This window comes from Rutilus rutilus (assembly GCF_951802725.1).
Source record: "Rutilus rutilus genome assembly, chromosome: 4".
Classification (NCBI taxonomy): Eukaryota; Metazoa; Chordata; class Actinopteri; order Cypriniformes; family Leuciscidae; genus Rutilus; species Rutilus rutilus.
This window is the reverse complement of record NC_140212.1, coordinates 5558001-5577824: the sequence shown is the minus strand read 5'-3', so window position 1 is coordinate 5577824 and position 19824 is coordinate 5558001. Positions and strand designations below refer to the sequence as shown.

Sequence of the window (19824 nt, the reverse complement as noted above, 5' to 3'; positions counted from 1 at the left end):
CAACAAACTGATGCAGAAAGCACAAGGAGACTAGGAGATGCACAAGAATTTAATCTAAATTCATCTGAAGCTAAAACAAAATACACTGTGTGATTTTCTATGTAAAATGTTAATGCATCTAATATTCAGTTAATACCTGAACAAACTTTAGGTGCAACAGAGACACCTTTGTGACAACACTGTCAATTCCTATTTTATGACTGTGTGCTTAGCAGAAATCGTCCAAAAACAGAGCTATAAAGATAACAGGAAAAAGGGAAAAATCTCATTATCGGTCCCCACGCCAGCCTTGACCTGAAAACGTAAGGGAAAAGCGAGAAGACGAGAGACAGAAAAGAGGGAACAGGCGAGAGAAGAGCGCATTATTATTTGTTATCGTTGCAGATTATTATCAGGTGTTATTGTGTGCGCATGGTCAGCCTCCTCTGCCTGTCTTGATAAACAACAGCTACATTAATGAGAGAAGAACAAACACAGCAGCGGACCATCACAGTCAGACAATGACAGTAGAGTCTGGACTGTGCTGACTCAGAGAGGATGTGTTTCAACAAATGCTGTGCTGCACATTTACGCCTGGAGTGGCACATGGAGATCAAACGGCTGAACTCAAACCCTTCGAGCAAATCCGCTCTCCACATCACCCTAGATGACACAGCCTCATCTCTGCAACATGTTCTCCACCAGATCCTCCTATTTTGTGGGAACGTTAACTAGTCAGGTCTCAACGCTGAGGAAAAGATGGCAATCAGGAGGGTCCCAGGCCTTGGCTAGCGCTGGAAACAAGCTCCAATCAAAGAGAAAGAGAGAGTGTGAAGTAAAGGGGGAACTGGGGTTGGGGGAACTGACCTTCTGCTAAAGCAATCAAGACTTTCTTCAATAAATCTGCATAAAGAAAAACGCCATTAGCCTTTCCCCTAAATGTGACACGGCTACAGTATTTTGAGAGAAAACAATGACTCCTTTAGCAGGAAACGGCGTTCTTTTATCACGGGACCATATTAAAAGGTCCTCATATTTTTCGAGAAGGAGGAGGGTAGCGATCCACTCCTAATTTTTTACGAAAATCCCCCCCAAAAACCTTTGGGCCACCTTTCTCTTCTAATAAAGTAAGATGAAGTCACTCAAAGCTCTTTTCTTGAAGGTCCTTCTCTCCAGGCCAAGCTTCAAATGCTCCCCTCAGGTGTTCTTCTCTTGGTTCTAGTGTGCTGTTACAGTGCGCCTGCCATCCCAACTCCTGGATGGAGCTTTTTATTCACTTATTTTTCAACAACACAGGAATGAGCTAGCTGCATTGTAGTCTCGGCCTCAGATGGCATGCCGCCCATTGACAATGCGTACTGCACGTATTACTCTAATCTGATTGGCTTTTTACAATTTCAAGAGCGCATTAGGCAACCTGGAAATAAACTCAAGATGTGGATGAACTAAAACCTGTATTTGCCAAAGGTAAACAGGCTAATAGCACCAAATAACTGAATAATTTTAGCGTGTGTTCATTCGTGCAGTGTGGCTCTCTTGGTTCTTCTGGTCCGGACCAAAAAAAGAAAATGATACTTTTAGTCCTGGTTCACTTAACGTACACTGTCATTTTTAAGAACAAACCTAAAGATATAAAACAAAAAAAATTGCTTTTATGACGGAACTTACAGAAAATTCAAAACAATGCTGTGAGCTGCGCAAAACGTGCTTGTTGTATATGCGTTCATAGCATGGTATTTTTACCAGCTCAGAAGTAAGAGCTTAGAAAATGTGTAAAGGAGTCAAAACAGCATCAGGAATTCCTCTGTTACACACAAACAAATATCTGCTGCAAGGATGCGAAGACTATAATGAACTGTAAGACTTCCGAAGCCTATACTGAACTGTAATGACTAATGACGAGAAAAAAACCTGTTTTTGGTGCATTTAGATATCATTGGTCCATGTTGCATTCATATTTCAGTCGAACAGCAGTTCATTTGGGAGCTGACCACTTGTTTAATGTGCACCAGGGTTTCACACTTATTCTAATGAACCAAAATAACAGAGCAATCGCATCATTAGTTTCAATCAAACTAAACCTGCCAAGTGTGAGCACACCCTTAATCTTTGTTTGTGGCACTTAGGAGCAAGTAAACTAGATATCCATACTATTTTGGATGAAAAGAAATTCTGATCGCAAAATCTACACCCATCAAGTCAAACAATTTACTCATCAGTCAAACAGTCTCTACCCATCTAACCGGATGGGTCTTTATTAGTATGAACTGCAGAAGCATAAACCGTCCACTTTTGTCCCTCTTCCCACTGCAGACGCAGGTCTCTGAATGCAAACTCTTAATGGAGAGTTTTAAGAAGAGGATTTATGCTCCATCCTGGCTGCTATGGTCGGGTGGCTACGCTACAAGCTCTTATCTTTGAAATCTGCTTCATCTTTGTTAGACTAAACCCTTCATTATTCTCCATGCTCTCTTAACTCTAGCCTTATCCTTCCTTTGGCTCGTCCTGTTTCTTAGCAGACACACAAACATATCTCTAAAAATGGTCTCTTTGGATCGTGTTCAGCTCATGACGAGCTCTTTCCCCACTTCCTCCTCGTTAGAGCAGCGCCTCTGCGGCTTTATAAGAGCAACTTAAACTGGGATCTCTCTCGCCCTTTCTCTGTTTGTCTTTCCCTTGCTTATCCTCTTACTGTACTTACAACATCCTAGTGGCTTAATACACCATTTTATCTTTAATTTCTCCCTAATTTTCTCCCCCAATTTCTGAACTAAGCACTTGAACTCGACTAGCCCCAGTGTTATGTTATGCATACTGTCCGATTTGAGCCAATCAGAATGTAGAGGGCGTGGTCGTTTATAAAAAGCAACTGTATAGCGACCGCATCTGATTAGAACCGCCCTCAGCCTCATCTGCGGCCGGATCTGTGCACCCCATCAGTCAAGTGTAATTGAGTTTCAGGGGGGAATGCTCACACACGAGTCGCACCCCTGCCCGCAACTTTGAATGAGGCTGAAGGACTTCAGCGGAGGGGGGCACATATTACGAAGTATGTGGTCAAGTCAGGGACGCAATCACGATCAAAACCCAGATTGAAATAACTTCAGTGTTAACACCCACCACAAGTTGATGAAAGCCCAAGTTTTGATTTTTTGCGCTGCTTAGATAATTTTCGTTTTGTTTTTTTTCCCCTCCAATGACTCAGCCCAAACTGCCGCAGGGCCTTCAGGATGCATAGGGATAAATTACAACCACATTCCTCCACAGGCTCCGAGCGGCGCAAACTTTCCTAGCTGCTCCTAACGATCATGGCTAGACTGTTGTGAATCCTCGTTTGCAAACACACAGGAGACCGAACTATGTGAAATTTCACCCCTGTAGGAGACAAAAAACAGCAACGTCAACGCGCCAATCGGTTTTCAGTGGTAACGGATCTTAATGGAACAGGCCCCACCCTAAACAAACCAACCCAATGGTTAGCATGGAAGCACTCAGCCTTTAAAAGAGCCCAATAGGGTATTAAATATTTGTGGAAAATAACCCACTTTCAAAAACGAAGTTTCATAAAACCCTTCTCAATTCTTAACGGCTTTTATTAATCTGATAGGCCCTGAATGAGCTGTAAGACTCGTAATATGGCTGCCTACTGGCTTAGACGGCGAGCAAAAAGAGGAAGGAGTCAGATACATCAGGGTATCTTTTTCCAAGCCAAAGTTCAATCTGAAACAGATGCTACAACTACGAATGGTGTGGGTTTTGTCGCATGTGAACACGCAAATAAAGCCATCAGAAAAGCAGTGCCACAGACTGACAGCTCCCCTCTTGGCAGGATGCTTCATCAGCTGGCCGATAGAGAGTGACAAACCTCAGAAATATTCTGTGTTTAGACTGAAGCCCCGGTTTTCATTACTTTCAAAGGACGGGAGAACAAATAAACATGTATAAATACATAAATAAAAAATCTGTACATAGCAACGACTGAAATGTTCGGTTCTATGGCACGTCAGCTGGTGCAGTTTATGCTATTGTGGCTCTGTCGCTGTAACCCAAGCCAGCAAACGAGCTCGGGAACGCAAAAACCCGATTCGTCAGGGCGCGAAAATCACAATAAACCTGCTGAGGTATTTCGCTGTTTGCCTTGGCGGCTTCCAGCTGAGAAGGCTCAATCGCGCTTATGGTTTCATCATTTGGGGGTATTTATTTCATATATTATTCTTCCTCTCGCCCCGAGTCGAATGTGTTGCGAGACGTACCCTCGTTCCAGCCCCGGAGTCTGAGGTGCTTTCATATATATTCGCTGGGTGGGAAAATATAGGAGAAGCGAGTTCTCCTAACAGACAAGCGCGGGGCACAGAGGGCTCATCTCACATTGCTTTGAAGACGGGGCCGCGCTTTCCCTCGCTCTGGATGTTTAGGGGTCGGTTGAGAAGTTTTGTTGGTTTAGTCGGTCAGCACCCCCTCAGGATTAGCACTCGTTGAAACGATGTATTACAAAAACAGCGTTTGAGAGTTGGATTTAGAAAACACAAGACAAAAGAACCCAAAACAACAGGACGTGCTCAAGACTTCAGTTCAGATTAGAGTCTATACAGCAGATTGTAAGTCTATGCGATTTTTTTTTGTCACTTCAGGTAAAATCTGTAAAGGAAAAGCCACAAATCGAGATCTCGTACGAGTTTGTCTTACATACGGTGAGGGATGGGTTATATATCAAATATTTAGTTCAAACAATGCTATTAGTCACGCTTGCAATTAACAGATCAAAAATCAATAAGTGGTCAGTCTATGACGCCTCTATGTCTCACCTTCCGTCTCTGTGATGTGTTTGCTTTTAGGAGTGTTCATTCATACAACTGCCGTTCAGATGTTTTAACTACATTACACTGTCTGCACCCACACACCTTTATGACTTATAGATGACTACTGCAATTACTGATACACGGCATGACTTCAACAAGGATGTGAGCAAACGAAAAAGAGACAGAGACGCTTGTAATACAAAGGCCCACTTACAGCAGACATATGCGCCGGCTCCATGTGTTTTCATTAATCGTGGCTGTGCGGGTTGTGGGCTTGTTCCACTATGTTTACCCCCATTTCCTGCCCGTTTAAATTACACTGCACTTACGCAGCCCAGGATTCATAGTCCTGTCAGCCTGCAGCCCGCCCCACTGGGCAAAGACGCACTGCAGTCGCCAACACGGCACATCAGGGGCTGATCCAGGACCAGCTCCTGTTGCTTTTAACCAACAGTCCTTGGGAAGAGAAAGCCCACCAGTGGTGGTGCATCAGAGGAGGCGGAGTCTCCTCAAGTATTTATTCAAATAAATGTAGGAACTAAAGCAGTGCTCGAAGTGGGCCGGTGCGCAACCGAGGGGGACCTTGAACTAGAGTGACACAAAATAAGACGGGCTGCACTTATATTAAACCTCTGGTCGATAACAATAAGCCAGTAATTATTTTCAATAAATATCCTATATTAAAAAAACAAAAAAGTTAACAAATAAATTGAATTAATTGTAAATGCTACAAGTGAATTTAGGCACAAAAACATTATTTTGTATGACAAAATAATTTGCTAAAGATTACATTTAACAGTGTTATTAATGAGTGTTTTTTTTAAGTTTAATTGAGCATTTTATTAAGTGAGCATTATACTGTATTACATCAAAGGTAATTGAAACAAACAATTAAATATCTAATACCGATAAATAAAAAAATGACACCCATAAATTAAAAAAAATCTGTAATATTAGCTGATAACTGAAATGGTACTGTAATGCATAGAGTTTTTTTAATATGTGTCTTTTTTGTGCTCTGATGCATCTCTTGTAAAAAGATATTCATTTTGTTTTTCTTTCTGTTCTAAAATCCAGAAAATCACTGCACGAATGCCAAAACAGGCCGATTAGTAAACTGACCAATCCAAATAATATGTTTCCAAATGTGACCGAAAGAGGCAAAACAGAGAAGAAATTAAACTGGCAACCTTTCAACCCAATTAGTTTTCTGTTTCACTTTCATATGCAACAGGTGAAGAAAGATGATCTAACTTAGCCAAAACACTGACAAAGTCCAAATTATTGAAGGATCTCATAAAAAAGAATGACTGAAAAAAAAATAAAAAAAAAGGAGCAGAGGATGGAACATTTGTCACAGTCCAGAAAGACAAAATGATTATCATAACCTACTACAATCTATTTGATTTAAATATCAACCTCCTTGGAGAACTCCCTAACGACCGCCACTTGAGCCCACACAGAGATCTGATGCCAGCTCTGACAGGTGTGAGCCTGTGAATCATCACAAAATCTGCATGAATCCTTATTGAACTCTTGATCTATTCGAAGGGGAACGTCTGAAAACAGATGGCTAAAGTAAACATCTATCGGAGTGCCAATCGGAAAGGAAACCGAGAGGAGAAGTGAGCGAAAGACAGATGAGGGTGCGTCGAGAACGAGAGAGGGAAGAGGGAAGGAAAAAGAATGGAGGACTCAAGGCCTAACAGATTATTTCTGTTCCAGCCCTGAGGTCATTAATAATCAATCTTCTCTAGTTCATGTTTTATTCAGAGTGACCCGTAAAATGCAAGACTCTCCCCTATTTATACAGCTGGCTTTGTGCTGCCAGATCACAGCCAGATGACTTTGGCCAAGGGCGGTCGAGCACTCCGCTTCTTTCCTCCAAGACTGTAAACTTTACATACTGATCTAAGATCAGCAGTCTCTAAAGTAAACAGAAGACTCAAACGTTATGAGAGTGGAGGTGAAACTGGCCACAGAACATAACTGACAGTAACTTTCATCAAACAATGACTGCTCATCACAGACACATGTGCAGTGCAGGAGTGGGGCGTCTCACAGCTGCAAACAGTGTCACAGATGATTGCTTTTCTCAAGGAATTATTCAGAATTGGGTATTGAAACCAGCAAAAAAGTCATGTTATACAGATAATGTTAATTTGTATATATACATGTGTGTGTGAGACTGTGTCCATCCATCCATCCATCCATCCATCTATATGATATCTGAACCACAGTATATTTTGGTAAGGGCATATTTATTACTCACGACCCAATTACCCTTCAGTTAAACTCTAAAGGCCCTATTAGATGTACAATGCACAATAATTTTGTTTTTGTTCCTGAAAACACCAATTCTTCATCTAAATGGGGTGCGTTTTTGGTGAGTCTATTGTCTTTGTTGGCTCTGTGGGTTGTATGACTGAGTGGTTCTTTCAGCACCGGCTTAATCACCTTCCTGCATTCCAGCCGTTTAAACAGAGATGCAGTAACATCCTGTGAACAGCTCAAACCAAATAAAACAACATTACGCCATAAACAGAGAAAAAAAACAGGCAGGGAGGACGAGTAATAAAAGAAGCATTGACCACAACAGAAGACAAGCTGGCAGCAAGGCCTAATGGGGCGGTCTGGCGGAGTCCGAGTAATAGACGAGTGCGAGTTCACAAGTGTGTGTTTTTGTGTGAAGTATGATCCTCCTGTGTGTTTGCATTGTCTGCGTCCTGATTAGTCTATTCTGATGTCTAGCGGGCTTATGTATAACTTGGTTGTGCAATCTTCGATTTTCCTATATGAGTAACTCCGCCAGTCGCCATTAAAAGTAAAGGGACAAGAGATTTAGAAAAGAGCCCAAGAAGTGTTGTGAAACAAACACAAAGGAAGACCCATACGATGAAAGTCAGTGGGGTCCAAAACTGCACCGGACCCCATTGAATTTCATAAGTCATACAGGTTTGGAAACAACATTAGGGTGAGTAAATGATGACAAAAATTGTATCTTTGTAGTGAGCTATCCCTTTAAAAGAAAAGAAACAAAAAGGAAACACTGTCTTTATATGCTATAAACTGCGAGGGAGACAAAGGAAATCAGGGTAGAAACCCCAAAGTCCAAACTCTGTGCCAGCTTAGAGTGCCAGGCCAGTAAAAAGGAAGCCCATAAAAACTGTTAATTAAAAGATCAATGTTTAGCTTCAAAGAAAGGGCAAGGGCTCAAACAGTGTGCTGCCCCTCGTAAATACTAAAGCACATTTTGAATGCAAGAAGCTTGTCATTAGTAGAGGACCGGGCATAGCGGACACCAACCTCAATTCCTCTACAGGCTCGATGGCGACTGTGCCACAAAGGGCCATTCAATTAGTTACTAATAATTTGGTTTGTAAGAATGATGATTAGCAAAGAGCCTCCACCCAAATCGAGCCACTTTGGGGTCTATGGAGAGGCATACATGCCATCAAAAGACACCACAAGTAAATTCATGTGGACGTTACTAACAATAATGGACTGAACAGAACAGGCTAAATAAGCCAATAATGAGCCCAGACTTTTCTCGTCAATTTGAGCCTGTCATGGCCAAACGGGTCCGTTCTGGCATCTTCCGTGCTGAAGGGATCTAAATGGGCGAACTGCAGCGCGGAGAGAACGCTAATGTAATGTGCTACACTCCCAACGCAAAGAAAAGAAGAGAGGTCAAAGAAGACATCAATCAAACAGGCTTGTGATTGCCGGCAACTCGTCCAATCCACCATCTGCAAGTGATTCCACCATCAGAGAAAGACCAAAAGTGTCTTCAAGCGGATTGTGTCTTACATGTAGGACATGTAACTGAAGAATGAGCAGGATCCTGTACATGTGGATACCATATGGATGTGAAACGCTAAATATCTCAGAGCTATTGGATTTGGAGAGGAAAAATCCTGATATATGTGTAAACGTTTGAGAGGTAAAGCCTAACCGGTGAAGCCTGAAATATTCATTATCTTTGCCTCAATGTGTCCGACATGAAATCGCCATGTTGGCCAAGCCAACAAGGCTGCCAAGTGTTGCAACCCTGGCACAAACCTGAACGCTCTTGAACAATCCTACATGATTCCTTTGCTTCTCACTCTCACAGAAGTGACGTCACCAAAGAGGACACATTTGTCTCAGAGAGAACCCTTTTTAGTCAGAAACCTGGCGCGGAGGTCCAGGAGTTCTTATCCCCCCCCCCGCAACAGCGGTGCTTTCTAAACACTGTCATTGATAGTTTGGACAACATAAACATAGGATCGTTGGCCTTAGAGGAGGTCGAGGAGGAATAACGGCTTGGTGAGACCAAGCAAAAACAGAGTTCAGCGAACAGAGTCTCTGTCTGCTGCATTTGACACCACTTTTCAAGATAGCCACCAGTGAAGGGCTTGAGACTGCTATGAAGGTGAACGGGAATGCTAACGGGTATCTTCTTTAGGTATTACAGGGCCGAGGAGGTCTTGCATTATTCTGGCCCCTTATAAGTACATTACGGGCAAGAATTCAATTTGAAAACCACAAAACAGACCTGATGTTTACATAGTGCAGTAGCCTCGACTGACCAGTGGCAACACTCTGTTTGAAAGGCCGTGCAACCTCTCAGTCCGTACGTACAGTCTGATGAAAGCTGTTTCTCTCAAAGGAAAATAAATGTACAGACGCCTACTTCATATTAAACAAGTTGGGGGGGGGGGGGGGGGGGGGTCCCTTGGAAAGTGCCAATTTTTGGAACAAAGTTTACTTGCAGCAAACTAAAAATCTTAAACATTATTTGTTCACTGGCCAAAGGGTTGTCATCAGGCAGCCCACATAAAAAAATGCATTTCAATAATGTTGGAGCAAGCCAAAAACCTGCCAAGCAGATAGTTCCCCATGCAGTGAAACACATGAGCATTGTATAAGCCTTGGCACCATCACAGCAGATCACTCTCCTCTCCTCTTGAGGAATGGGGTCGATTTAAAGTGAGTATAATGTATATGTAGACTTCCAGACAATTTATTTTTCTGATGTTACAAAAAGCACAGGGATGGATGCAGAACTGGGACGCACCGACGCAGGGACTAAACCCAGTGTCCGTTTGCAGACAATTTACTGTTAAGGTAGGTATGGCAATGGGTTCAAAGTGAAGTAGAGAAAATGGATCCACATATACATTTATTACAGAGAGGGGATCATTCATCATGGAGAGACTAAATCCAGCCACTACCTCCTCAAACGCTTCTCTCTTTTGCAGTCCAAATGCTGACACTCCTTTTCTTTATCGCGCCATTCCAGTTGCTCTTCTTCTGTTTTTTTTTTTTTTTTTACGTCTTTCTCACCCCCCTCTCATCCACTCTTGGCTCTCCCCCGTCTTTTAAGTGAGCCTTGGGTAGCTTTTTGGTTTTCTTTTGTTATAGTAACAGTAAATGAAGCTAATAAAACACAATATATTGGACTATTTATTTTCTGTAGGAACACATTCCACTCTATAAAGAGGACTAATGGCATTTACACAGAGCCGGACTGATTCTCAAAGCCAATAGGAGATTTATAGACAGTGAACGTTAGCGTCAGCTAAGGGCCGTGCGGGCCGGGCCAGGCCAGATGGCTCCAATAATCAATGGGTGACAAATCCAAGTACCCGAGAAAAGTTACGGTACCTTGAGCGCACATACTCGCAGAAATAGACAAACTTTTTGTGCTTAGCGAGTCATGAAAAAAGGTAAGACGCATAAAAGGTTACATCGATTTCATCTATTAAGTCTTTTTTTTATGGTGACAATTTACAATAAGCTTAAATTTGGTACATTAAATATTGAGCTAAAAATGAACAATACTTTTATTACTTAAAGTATATAAACCTAGATTAATGAATGCTGTTCATTATTAGCTCATGCAAGCTAACGCATTAATTCATGTGAAATGCATTGAACCTTATTGTAAAGTGTTAACCTTTTCATAATAACAAAATCACAGATGTGAATAGAGAAACACTAGATAGGTCACCATAATTAATGAATGCATACAATGAAAAGTGATATATTCCAAAGAAAAGAGTACACCCACATGGATGTCACCCTGTCTTACCTGTTCATGGCTCATCTTCTGAAGCTCCTCCTCCCAGGCGTCCTGTTGGCTGCGCTGGTATGCGGAAGGCGGGGCCAGGTCCTGCAGGATGTGGGGGTCTCTCTCGTGGCAGAGGGTCGTGAGGTGGCTGATGTACAGTTTCAGCTTACTGCGGTTCTGATTGAGGTCTATGAGTGGGGGGATAATCTGTCCAAAAACAGGAATGAGGAAATGGGTTAGAGATAAAGAGCCATTTCAATCTCAGTTTTCCTCTAGCGTTCAAGAATCAGATACTTGAACACGAGCCAGTGAGATAAAAAGACGGGTATGCAAACGCATGCTAAAATGACACGCAAACAACACATTTAGCAAGCCAGAACACAGATTTAAAATTTTGCTTTGTCACATATGATTGTTTTCAAAAAGAAAGGGGGAGGGAGGGGGGGGGGGTGCTCTAAAAAGAGCAATATTCAGTGAAAGGTTGCGGACGATTATGGATGATAGACCACAGCTGAAACACATGAATCACAGTGAGAACAGTGGTCAGGAGACATTCCCATTCCAGGAACATAGACAAACAATCTCAGTTACCTGGACCGCTGCCGACAGATGCCCAGTCTTTACACAACATCTCTATACACACAGCAGACACTCACACGGCTTTTTCATATCCATCAAAATAATACATGCACTTGTGTGGGATCAAATCCAAAAACCATATGTCTTTGTGTCATGTGTGTATCTCACTGGCTTCAACAAAGAATTCTGGGACAATACAAGATTGATCCATCACATTTGTTTTCACGTCAGTCTAAAAATATGATAAATAGCAACATGCGGTTTGTGTGTGAGTGCGAACGAGTGCCAATAGACATATGCTGTCCTTTGCATGCCATTGCCTAAACTGGAACTGAAAGGTTAAAACTTGGTAAGAGGTGATCCATGAATTATCACTGCAGTGCTTTGAGTAAGATGTTTAATATAATACAATAACCTGAACTACAATATGACATAATAATGAAATACAGTACCATTAAAGGGTAATAGGAACTATGAATGGAACAGTTAATAGGAACTATGAAGGGCTACTTGAGCCTTATTAATAATAATAATAATAATAATAAACAGAATGCAAATCAGTATTAATAAATACTGTTCATTCTTAGCTCATGAAAGCTAATTCATTGAACATTACTGTAAAATTGAACAAACAACTGCTCCCTAGGTGTTCACCATTATCAATGTGAATATACAATGCACAATGATGCAAAGCTGAGTAAGCTGAATGAAAGGACAGGTCTCAATCTGAGGATGGCCTTTTCCTTTCCTGGTCACATTCTCTTGTATGAATCAAGATGTTACATAAGCTGGTTTTGGGCTGCAGTGGTGGACCCATAAATTCTGGAATGGGAGAGGTGAGCAATGTTTTTTGAAATACTACAGTACAAAACAAGACAGCAGAAGATCTATTGAAATGTTCCCATATAAATACCCTCTCAAAGAGGACCGAGAACATAGTAGGGCTTAGGGAGCTCTGCGAACACTCCTCATCGCTCAATAGCAGAAAGCAAATACAGTTGCCTGATTGTCAAGAAGCGGAGAGAGGAAACAGAGGCTAAAAAGAAAGAGTGAGCGATGAGAGAGATGTAAGAAAAGACAGGGACAGAGTCTGCTTTGGTCTGAAGCAGCCTGAGCTTGCAAGAACATTTGTGTCCCCACACTTTATTAATTCTTATTAACCCCATCTGTATCTTTCCAGGGCAGAATGTTATTGTGTTTTCGTTGGCTCACCGGGGGCAATGAACGCTCTCTTGGGCGGACCCTGGCCGCAGAGCGCGATCAAACAAAACGGTGAAAGAACGAGATGGAGGAAGGTGGAGGAAGACCAAGGTTGAAGAGCTTATGAGAGAGAAAGAGAGGATGAGAGAGTCAAGGAATGGAGGAATGTCTAAAATGGGCCGACGGTTCTCCCTGATTCTGGAAACAATTAGACGGCGCAAACTGGGTCTCTGCAAAGAACCGGAGCAGCAGACGCACGGAGACCTACATCATGCTCTCGTTAGTCTATGGTCTAGCGTGGCCCCGTCTCCAAAACCTACTAAAGCACATTTGGGTGCCAAAATTCAAACCCCTGCCTCATGGTGAATGAATAATAAGGCAGGAATTCATCTGTTGAATCAGCTGTGACAAAAAAAGTCTACATTTATCTACGTGACACACGGCAGACCAATAGCGGAGTCTTTTGTATCAGAGTCGGATCTGAAACAGCTGTAAGGGGCGATACCTCCTTCCGCATCTCTGTCAGGTCTTGTATCTCAGCCAAGCGCCGCTGCTGGAGGATATATGGGGCCTCCGGATTGACTGGCAGCCACAAAAAGAGGGACGAGGCCTTAAAAAGGCGGTCTGATAGAAGCCCTCCAAACCGCTGTGACAGAACGGCTGGGTGGATATGCTCGGAAAAACAGCTGAGTTAAAATAAACCCGGCCTTAGCAATGGTGCCACATAAACGTGCACACACACCATTACACAGAGACTTGCTACGTACATGGTTGACTGAAAGCATGCTGTGCGCTAATAAGCTTTTAAAATGCCCAACCAATGATGGGATTTGACATTTATTCCCCTCTCTTCCTTCTCTTCCTCCCCATCTGCTATGAGAAAAGATGAATGGACTCCGGTTCTGGGCCTTAGACAAATGCCCAAACACGGCGCTATCCGTCACCCTCTGGTTTTAAAGGCTAAGTCAATACCTCTCTGGTGACAGAATGCTGATAAACAGTCCTGAAAACCTCACAGAGTGTCCCGCATGATCATCTGTAATCATATTAGTAGTATAGTCAAGAAATGGGGATGGTAGGTTCGTGGATGGTCACAGTTAGCCCAATGCTAGTTAGCACAGCGCTAACATCCGTCTTGTCGTAGCTGGTGATGTTTTCTGTCAACTGGGTGCTGTCATAACTGTTTGGCTTGTGCCGTGTTGCTGTTGAATTATTATTTTTTTAAGTCCTGTGGTAGACTGAGATCATAAATAATGCAACAATAACAGAAACAAATATCATGCCCAGGTGACAGATTTACAACAGGGGAATTTTCCACTCAAAGCGCCATTTGTCTCGTCTTGCTTTGGACGCACACGATGGATGGAAGTGGGTCCCTGTTTACCCATCATGCCTTGCCTGACGTCTCGGAAAAATTATCTTTTCAACAGCTCTTCAAATTCTCCAAAATGTTTTTAAGTTTTGCCAATTAATTTCTGCAACCTAATCACATAATTCGATTAATTAATCAAATGGATTTTAATTACATATATTAATATTTGCTGAAAGCACCCAATTAAGATAATTCAAAGCTATTGCATTATTGTGGAGGATGAAGTCACTGAATACAGCTTAAGTGGCTTTAGAAGTCAACGCAGACATATTGTTTGCTTTATTTCCATATTATTGAACATAAGAGTCTGTAATCCACTCTCTGACTCTCTGTCAAAGACATCTAATTGTTCATATATTGGCTATTTAGCTTCAAATGTGGCACATGAAGTCAAATTTTATAATGCATTAGTGTTTTGAATCTTGTTTTAACTCAAGTGTTACACAATTTTTCAGATTTATTAATTAATTTATTACATTTTTTTTGATTTACCTACATTAAGTAAAAAATGATCATATTTATATTAAAATATACACACACAAGAGAGACATCACTATTTTAATAATTTTGAGGCAAAATTTTTCCATCAAAACTACTTGTACTGTTATATATACTGTAGTTGATTTTTCACATCCCAGGTTCCTAATCAGAACAATGCTAAGTGGGTCCTCTAACAAAAAGCTCAAGCGAGTCAGGACTCCTGGGACCCTCCACTGAACCTATCAGGACAAAATTACCAATAGATTGGGAGTGTTGACCACAAAGACCCTTGGCTGTTCTCTTGCTCTTTGCAACATTGATCACCTTCTTGAACCTCACACTCCAGCTCCTGCCAAAAGACTTCGGAAAAGGTTCACAGAGGAATCTGTCCATCTGCTCCCTTTCATTACGTCTCCTCTAAAAGAAGCTGTCTTCACCAGATGCTGTGGTGTGTTGCATTTCTACTCCTACCTGGCACTCTCATAGCTTGAGAACCCCTCCTCAAAAAGACCAGGGGGAAAGAGAAGTCAGACCCCTCAACAATGACCGGCCTCCTTCACATTCTCCCTCTCTCATTTATCACCTATCAGCTCATCGGGCGCCATTCGATACCCACACTGAGAGGCAGGAGACTGGATCAATGCTGTCAGTCAGGCGGTCCATCAGAGACGAGCCACTGGCTCCTTCCTCAAAGACTCCGGAGGCCCGGCGGCACAGGAAGCCCCTGACGCGGCCTCGAAGCCCAGCTCGAACAGCTCGCTCCTGGTGGGGGAGGATCTGCAGATCACAAGCCTCTCTTCACAGTAGCCGGGCCCTGGCGCACATCCTTTCCCGTGGCTGAGAGTTTTATTGGGCTATCCTCTTTCAGTCTCACTGCGCTACGCGTCCATGAGTGTTAAGGGGATAAAGATAAGGAGGGACTGCAAAGCTTCAAACCTGCAAGACACTGACAAGGCCGGTGGGCCTGCTGTCGTAAAGTGCTTTTCAAGAAAGAGACAAATCACCTCCATGGCATGCAAAAAAATACTGACATGAGAGAATAATGACTGTCAAATAAAGGGTAAGGGGGCGAAGACATGCACGCATACCTCCCCAAAGAGCACAGACAGAAACATATGTAATCCGAGCGCGGAGAGCAGATTCAGATGGCAGATTAAGAGCAGGTGAGTTGGTCTGTCTTTCCATACTGTCATTTCATAAGCGACTGACCGCACTACCTCCATCCACAACTCTCAATATATCTAGGTAGACCCCTGCGTACACACACACACACACACACACACACGCAGACGTGCGCACACACACACAAACCACAGTCTTATAATTCCATAATTTGCTCAAGCATTACAAATAATCACTTGGTTTGCCTCCATCACACAAGAATTGAATATATATTTGTTTGTAAACAAATATATATTTGTTTATTTGTGCTGTCAATCGATTTAGTTCACAAATTTTCGAATCAATTATAATACTAGTTTACTAATAAGAAAACTAAAAATGTAATTAGATTTAAAATGATGTAACACACACACATATTTTTTAGATTTAAGTTGGTTACCAAAAAGGTCCTACAATGACTTTTTCCTCTCTCGCGAGGTACAAAATTACAACAGCGCTCATGTTTTAAGAGATGCAAGATTTATGCATGTCAGGACTCTGTTGCTGCAGCATTTTATGAACTTAGTGCCTCGTCACCTATTTACGCAGGTTTTTATATAAATGCCATTAGATTTATACCGGTGGGGGGTTTATGACTGTTGACTTACATGCCAAAGCTCTCACTCAAAGCCCAGTCAATGCCAATGCACGGGGTGGGGGAAAGGAGGACAAAAAGCCAGGGCAGGTTACTGTTGACTCTGGAGAAAGACGGAGGGAATTTTTACACCAAGTAACTCCCAGTGTCACCATCATAGCGCCATTTAAACAGACCATGAAGGCTGCAGTCTAGGGACAGCATTCCATTCATTGTGTATTTGTGCGTGTGTGTGTATATCCATAGCCGTAATGAGCAAAAAAAGACTTTAAAACTGCCAAGAAGAAATTAGCCTCTTGAAAAGGGAAGTAAAGCTGTCGTGTGGGTTGTAGTTTCACTCCATGAGGTGGGAGGGGTGACCATGGGGGTCGTCACCCTGAAGGTGAGGGGTGTTGGGGTGAAAGAAGGTCCTGACCTCTTCAAACTGAGGTTGAGGGGCATCATTAACCGGGTGTGTAGAAGAGAAAGCAGAGGAAGGGGTGAACATGTAGCAAAGCTCCAGAACATCTACCCCACTGTGAGGGCAAACCAGACGAGTTAATGACTTAAAGCCAGATCTGCACATAACAAGAGGGAGCTCAGAAAATCATGAACGGAAGATTTAAATCAACACTATAAACGTGTCACATTTAAGTGTAACCTTACGATGCACGGAAGACCTTTGACTTGAGTCTGTTTCTTTTAATGGCATCCTTCATCTGAGGTCTTAAAAAGCTCTCAGCTATTTGTATTATTTTAGTAGTTTGTCGTTTTGTTGCCAACTTCTCTCCTTTTCCTGGATAGCCGAGCAACTGCTATTATGAGAAACGGGAATGCTAACAGATAACTTGCTCCAGGTATTATAATTGACTTGGAACAGTTTTGTTGCACAAACAGCCCTAACTTTTAAGATAGCTCTCGTGTTGCTGTCAGTGCTCCACAAGAGGCCAAAAAGAGTTTTGAGAACAGCTGTGGATGGAGAGATCTAAGGAGAACCACATCCTGAGGTCAAAGTGTTTCCCCTGTGTAGCACTCAACACCAGAAGACTTACGCCGCTACGCATGTAAAGACAGGGGGCAGAGGAAACGGAGAGGCTGAGAATGGGGCTCTTGGTGGGTTCAAGGGTGCAGGGCTGGTAGAGATGGCTCTAACAGACTGAAATGTATGAAATACACAATCCTCTGCTATCACACCTGGTCCTCAGAGACAGGAATAATTTAAGTGTGGAGGAAGTGTGTCAACAGCTCTGGTTCAAAGAGAAAATGACACACTTTCACAAAGGCCCAGGCGCTGCAAACAAAATCTTTAATCTTTGTAATGGTATATATCATAATTAATTAATTAAATTTGAATTTAACACAATTGTATTCATTTAATTTGTAATATATTAGAAAACATTGTTTAGTATTTTTTTAAATAGGTAAATGTTTTATACTAAATAGTTACTTTTTAAATATGACCATGAACCATTACCTTATTGTCTACTTTAAATATAAAACACTAAAAAATTAAATACTTGTGATGTATCAAAGCTAAATTGTTCACATTATAATATCAATATTTTTTTGTTACGAAAGAAATCACAGTATGGCATCTTCACACTTTTTATATTTATGTGGTTCACACATGCACTTGTGTCCTAGTTTGGTCTACACATATGCGTCTTATGTTAACCTGTCACACCTCTTTTAAGTGTGAACCACACATGGCAGGCTTCCCTTTTTATTGACTGATAATAGAGGTAGTTCTAGGCCCTCGATTTTAGGCTTAATTGGAGAGCTAGGTAAACGGAAACAGACTGAACCAAGGGTTAGGTGGGGGAAGAGACAAAGAAGAAGCAGCAGCAAAGGAGGAAGAAATACAAGGAGAGAGAGAAACGATGCAGTTTCCACGCGTCCGGTCTCCAGCGCTCATTCCGTCCACGGCTGGTTAAGTGCTAAATGAACTGAGAGATTTAAGGTGGTTGTTGGACAGCTTAGGCAGGGTGCAGAATCTGAGCCAGCTCTTTCCTATCAGCCTTAAATCAGACCAGCGGCGGCCGCAGGGGGGCCAGAGGGCTCAACCTGCTCCAGGCCCCCCATCCACAGCTCTGGAAAGCATTAAGGCCTATTGACATGCCGCAGGGAGTTTATTAGCAGTATGAAGCTAACATTTAGCTGGCGGAGATTAGGACGCAACATGTCTAAGCATCCCTAGTAAAAACAAGAACAATCTGGAAGTGAACACATCAACACGTTTCCAGTGATAAATCCCAGGGAAATATCGCATAACAAATACAGCACCAGTTCCAGATGCATTGTTTTTCCAGATGAGCATGGTTAACATGGTTAACAATCTCCCTGCAATAACCATTTCTTTCAGCGTTTCACTGGAGTGGGAAATGCTCAGACAATTGCTTTATCAGTTAGAAGACACTCTAAAATCCTGAGGATTTTCCACGGCTCACAGTCACGGACCATTAATAAATAATATTACGAGCACTTTCCCCTCCTAACCTGGAGAGGGGAGCCGATCGGCGCAACGCCCAGGGTAGGGCTTCCACGTCCGCCCGTTAACACATCCAGAAATGGCGCACTGGACCAGGGGGCCAAAACGTTCCAACCACATAATCCCCACCACAATGAGCCTCGAACTTTACTGTTTCAGCAGCTTGCGCAGAAATTGTGGCCATACTGGGTTCAGCAAGTTTGAGGAGGGAGGAGTCGTGCAATTATTTGTTTTGATAGGATTGTTCACAGTCATTTGGTAATTCTGAGGTCAACAACAGAAATCCATACTTTCATCATCGCCAGAACTCACCAATTAATGACAGCCTAAAATCAAATTCAAAACTCTGAGGGGAGAACTGATGCAATGTTGGGGCAAAAACAAAAAAAAAGTTTTTTCATCATTCAGCATTCATTAGAAATGCTGTGGTTCGATTGACATCTTTAGTCTATTTTCCCAGTTTACCCTCTGACATAGACCAGGCAAGCAGAACCCAGCAGGCCAGTACGTCCTTGGATTGCCTAGTTCCAAGAGGGAAACCAGAAACATGGATGCAGCATTAAAATGTATTTTTCTTGAGTGATGCATCCTGGGAGAGCAGGCCAAGACGTGTGGTTTGCTGAGGCCTTAAAAAGCAGGACAGTTAGGCAGTAAAGCAAGACTGGGCAAACAAAACTGCCCAAAAAAGCAAAGTTATGCCTGAGAGAGAGGGAGAAGAGAGGGAACATTAAGAACGAGGGAGAGAGGGCAAGAGAGTACATCAAAAGTGGCACCTTCATATCTTCAAAAAGGAGCAAAAGTTGCGCCACAAGGCAGACAGATTTCAAAATTCAGGACTATATATAGCTGGACTGGAAATGGTGAGAAGCTAAACATGTTGAGATAACTTCTGACATGACTAGTGAACTTAACCTCCCCAAACACGTACCATCTCAATCCGAGCCAGCTCAGAATTCCTCTCAGGAAAATACATATATTGACATACTCAGTGAAAAACAGAGGTGGCGGGGGAAGTCATCGCCTATCCGGTTGATGCTAAGCAGAGTCTCTCTCAGGATCCAGCGGAGAACGTTCAGCCAAAAGCCTTGACAGAGGAGAGATTCAACACACTCCTATATGAGCTCTTATAGGTGAGCT

General features: G+C 42.4%; 1 protein-coding gene across 5 annotated transcripts in view; it reads right to left on the bottom strand.

Moving 5' to 3' along the window:
• erc1b (ELKS/RAB6-interacting/CAST family member 1b) overlaps positions 1-19824 on the bottom strand; it is a 196917-nt gene that overhangs the window by 4875 nt on the left and 172218 nt on the right. For 4 of the 5 annotated variants that reach the window (XM_084407452.1, XM_084407453.1, XM_084407454.1 and 1 more), the window contains one exon: positions 10855-11040. In XM_084407452.1, coding sequence (XP_084263578.1) covers positions 10855-11040 — 186 coding nt within the window. Of the gene's footprint in view, positions 1-10854; positions 11041-19824 lie in introns of those variants that run through there. The other variant, XM_084407456.1, reaches the window with a different exon arrangement.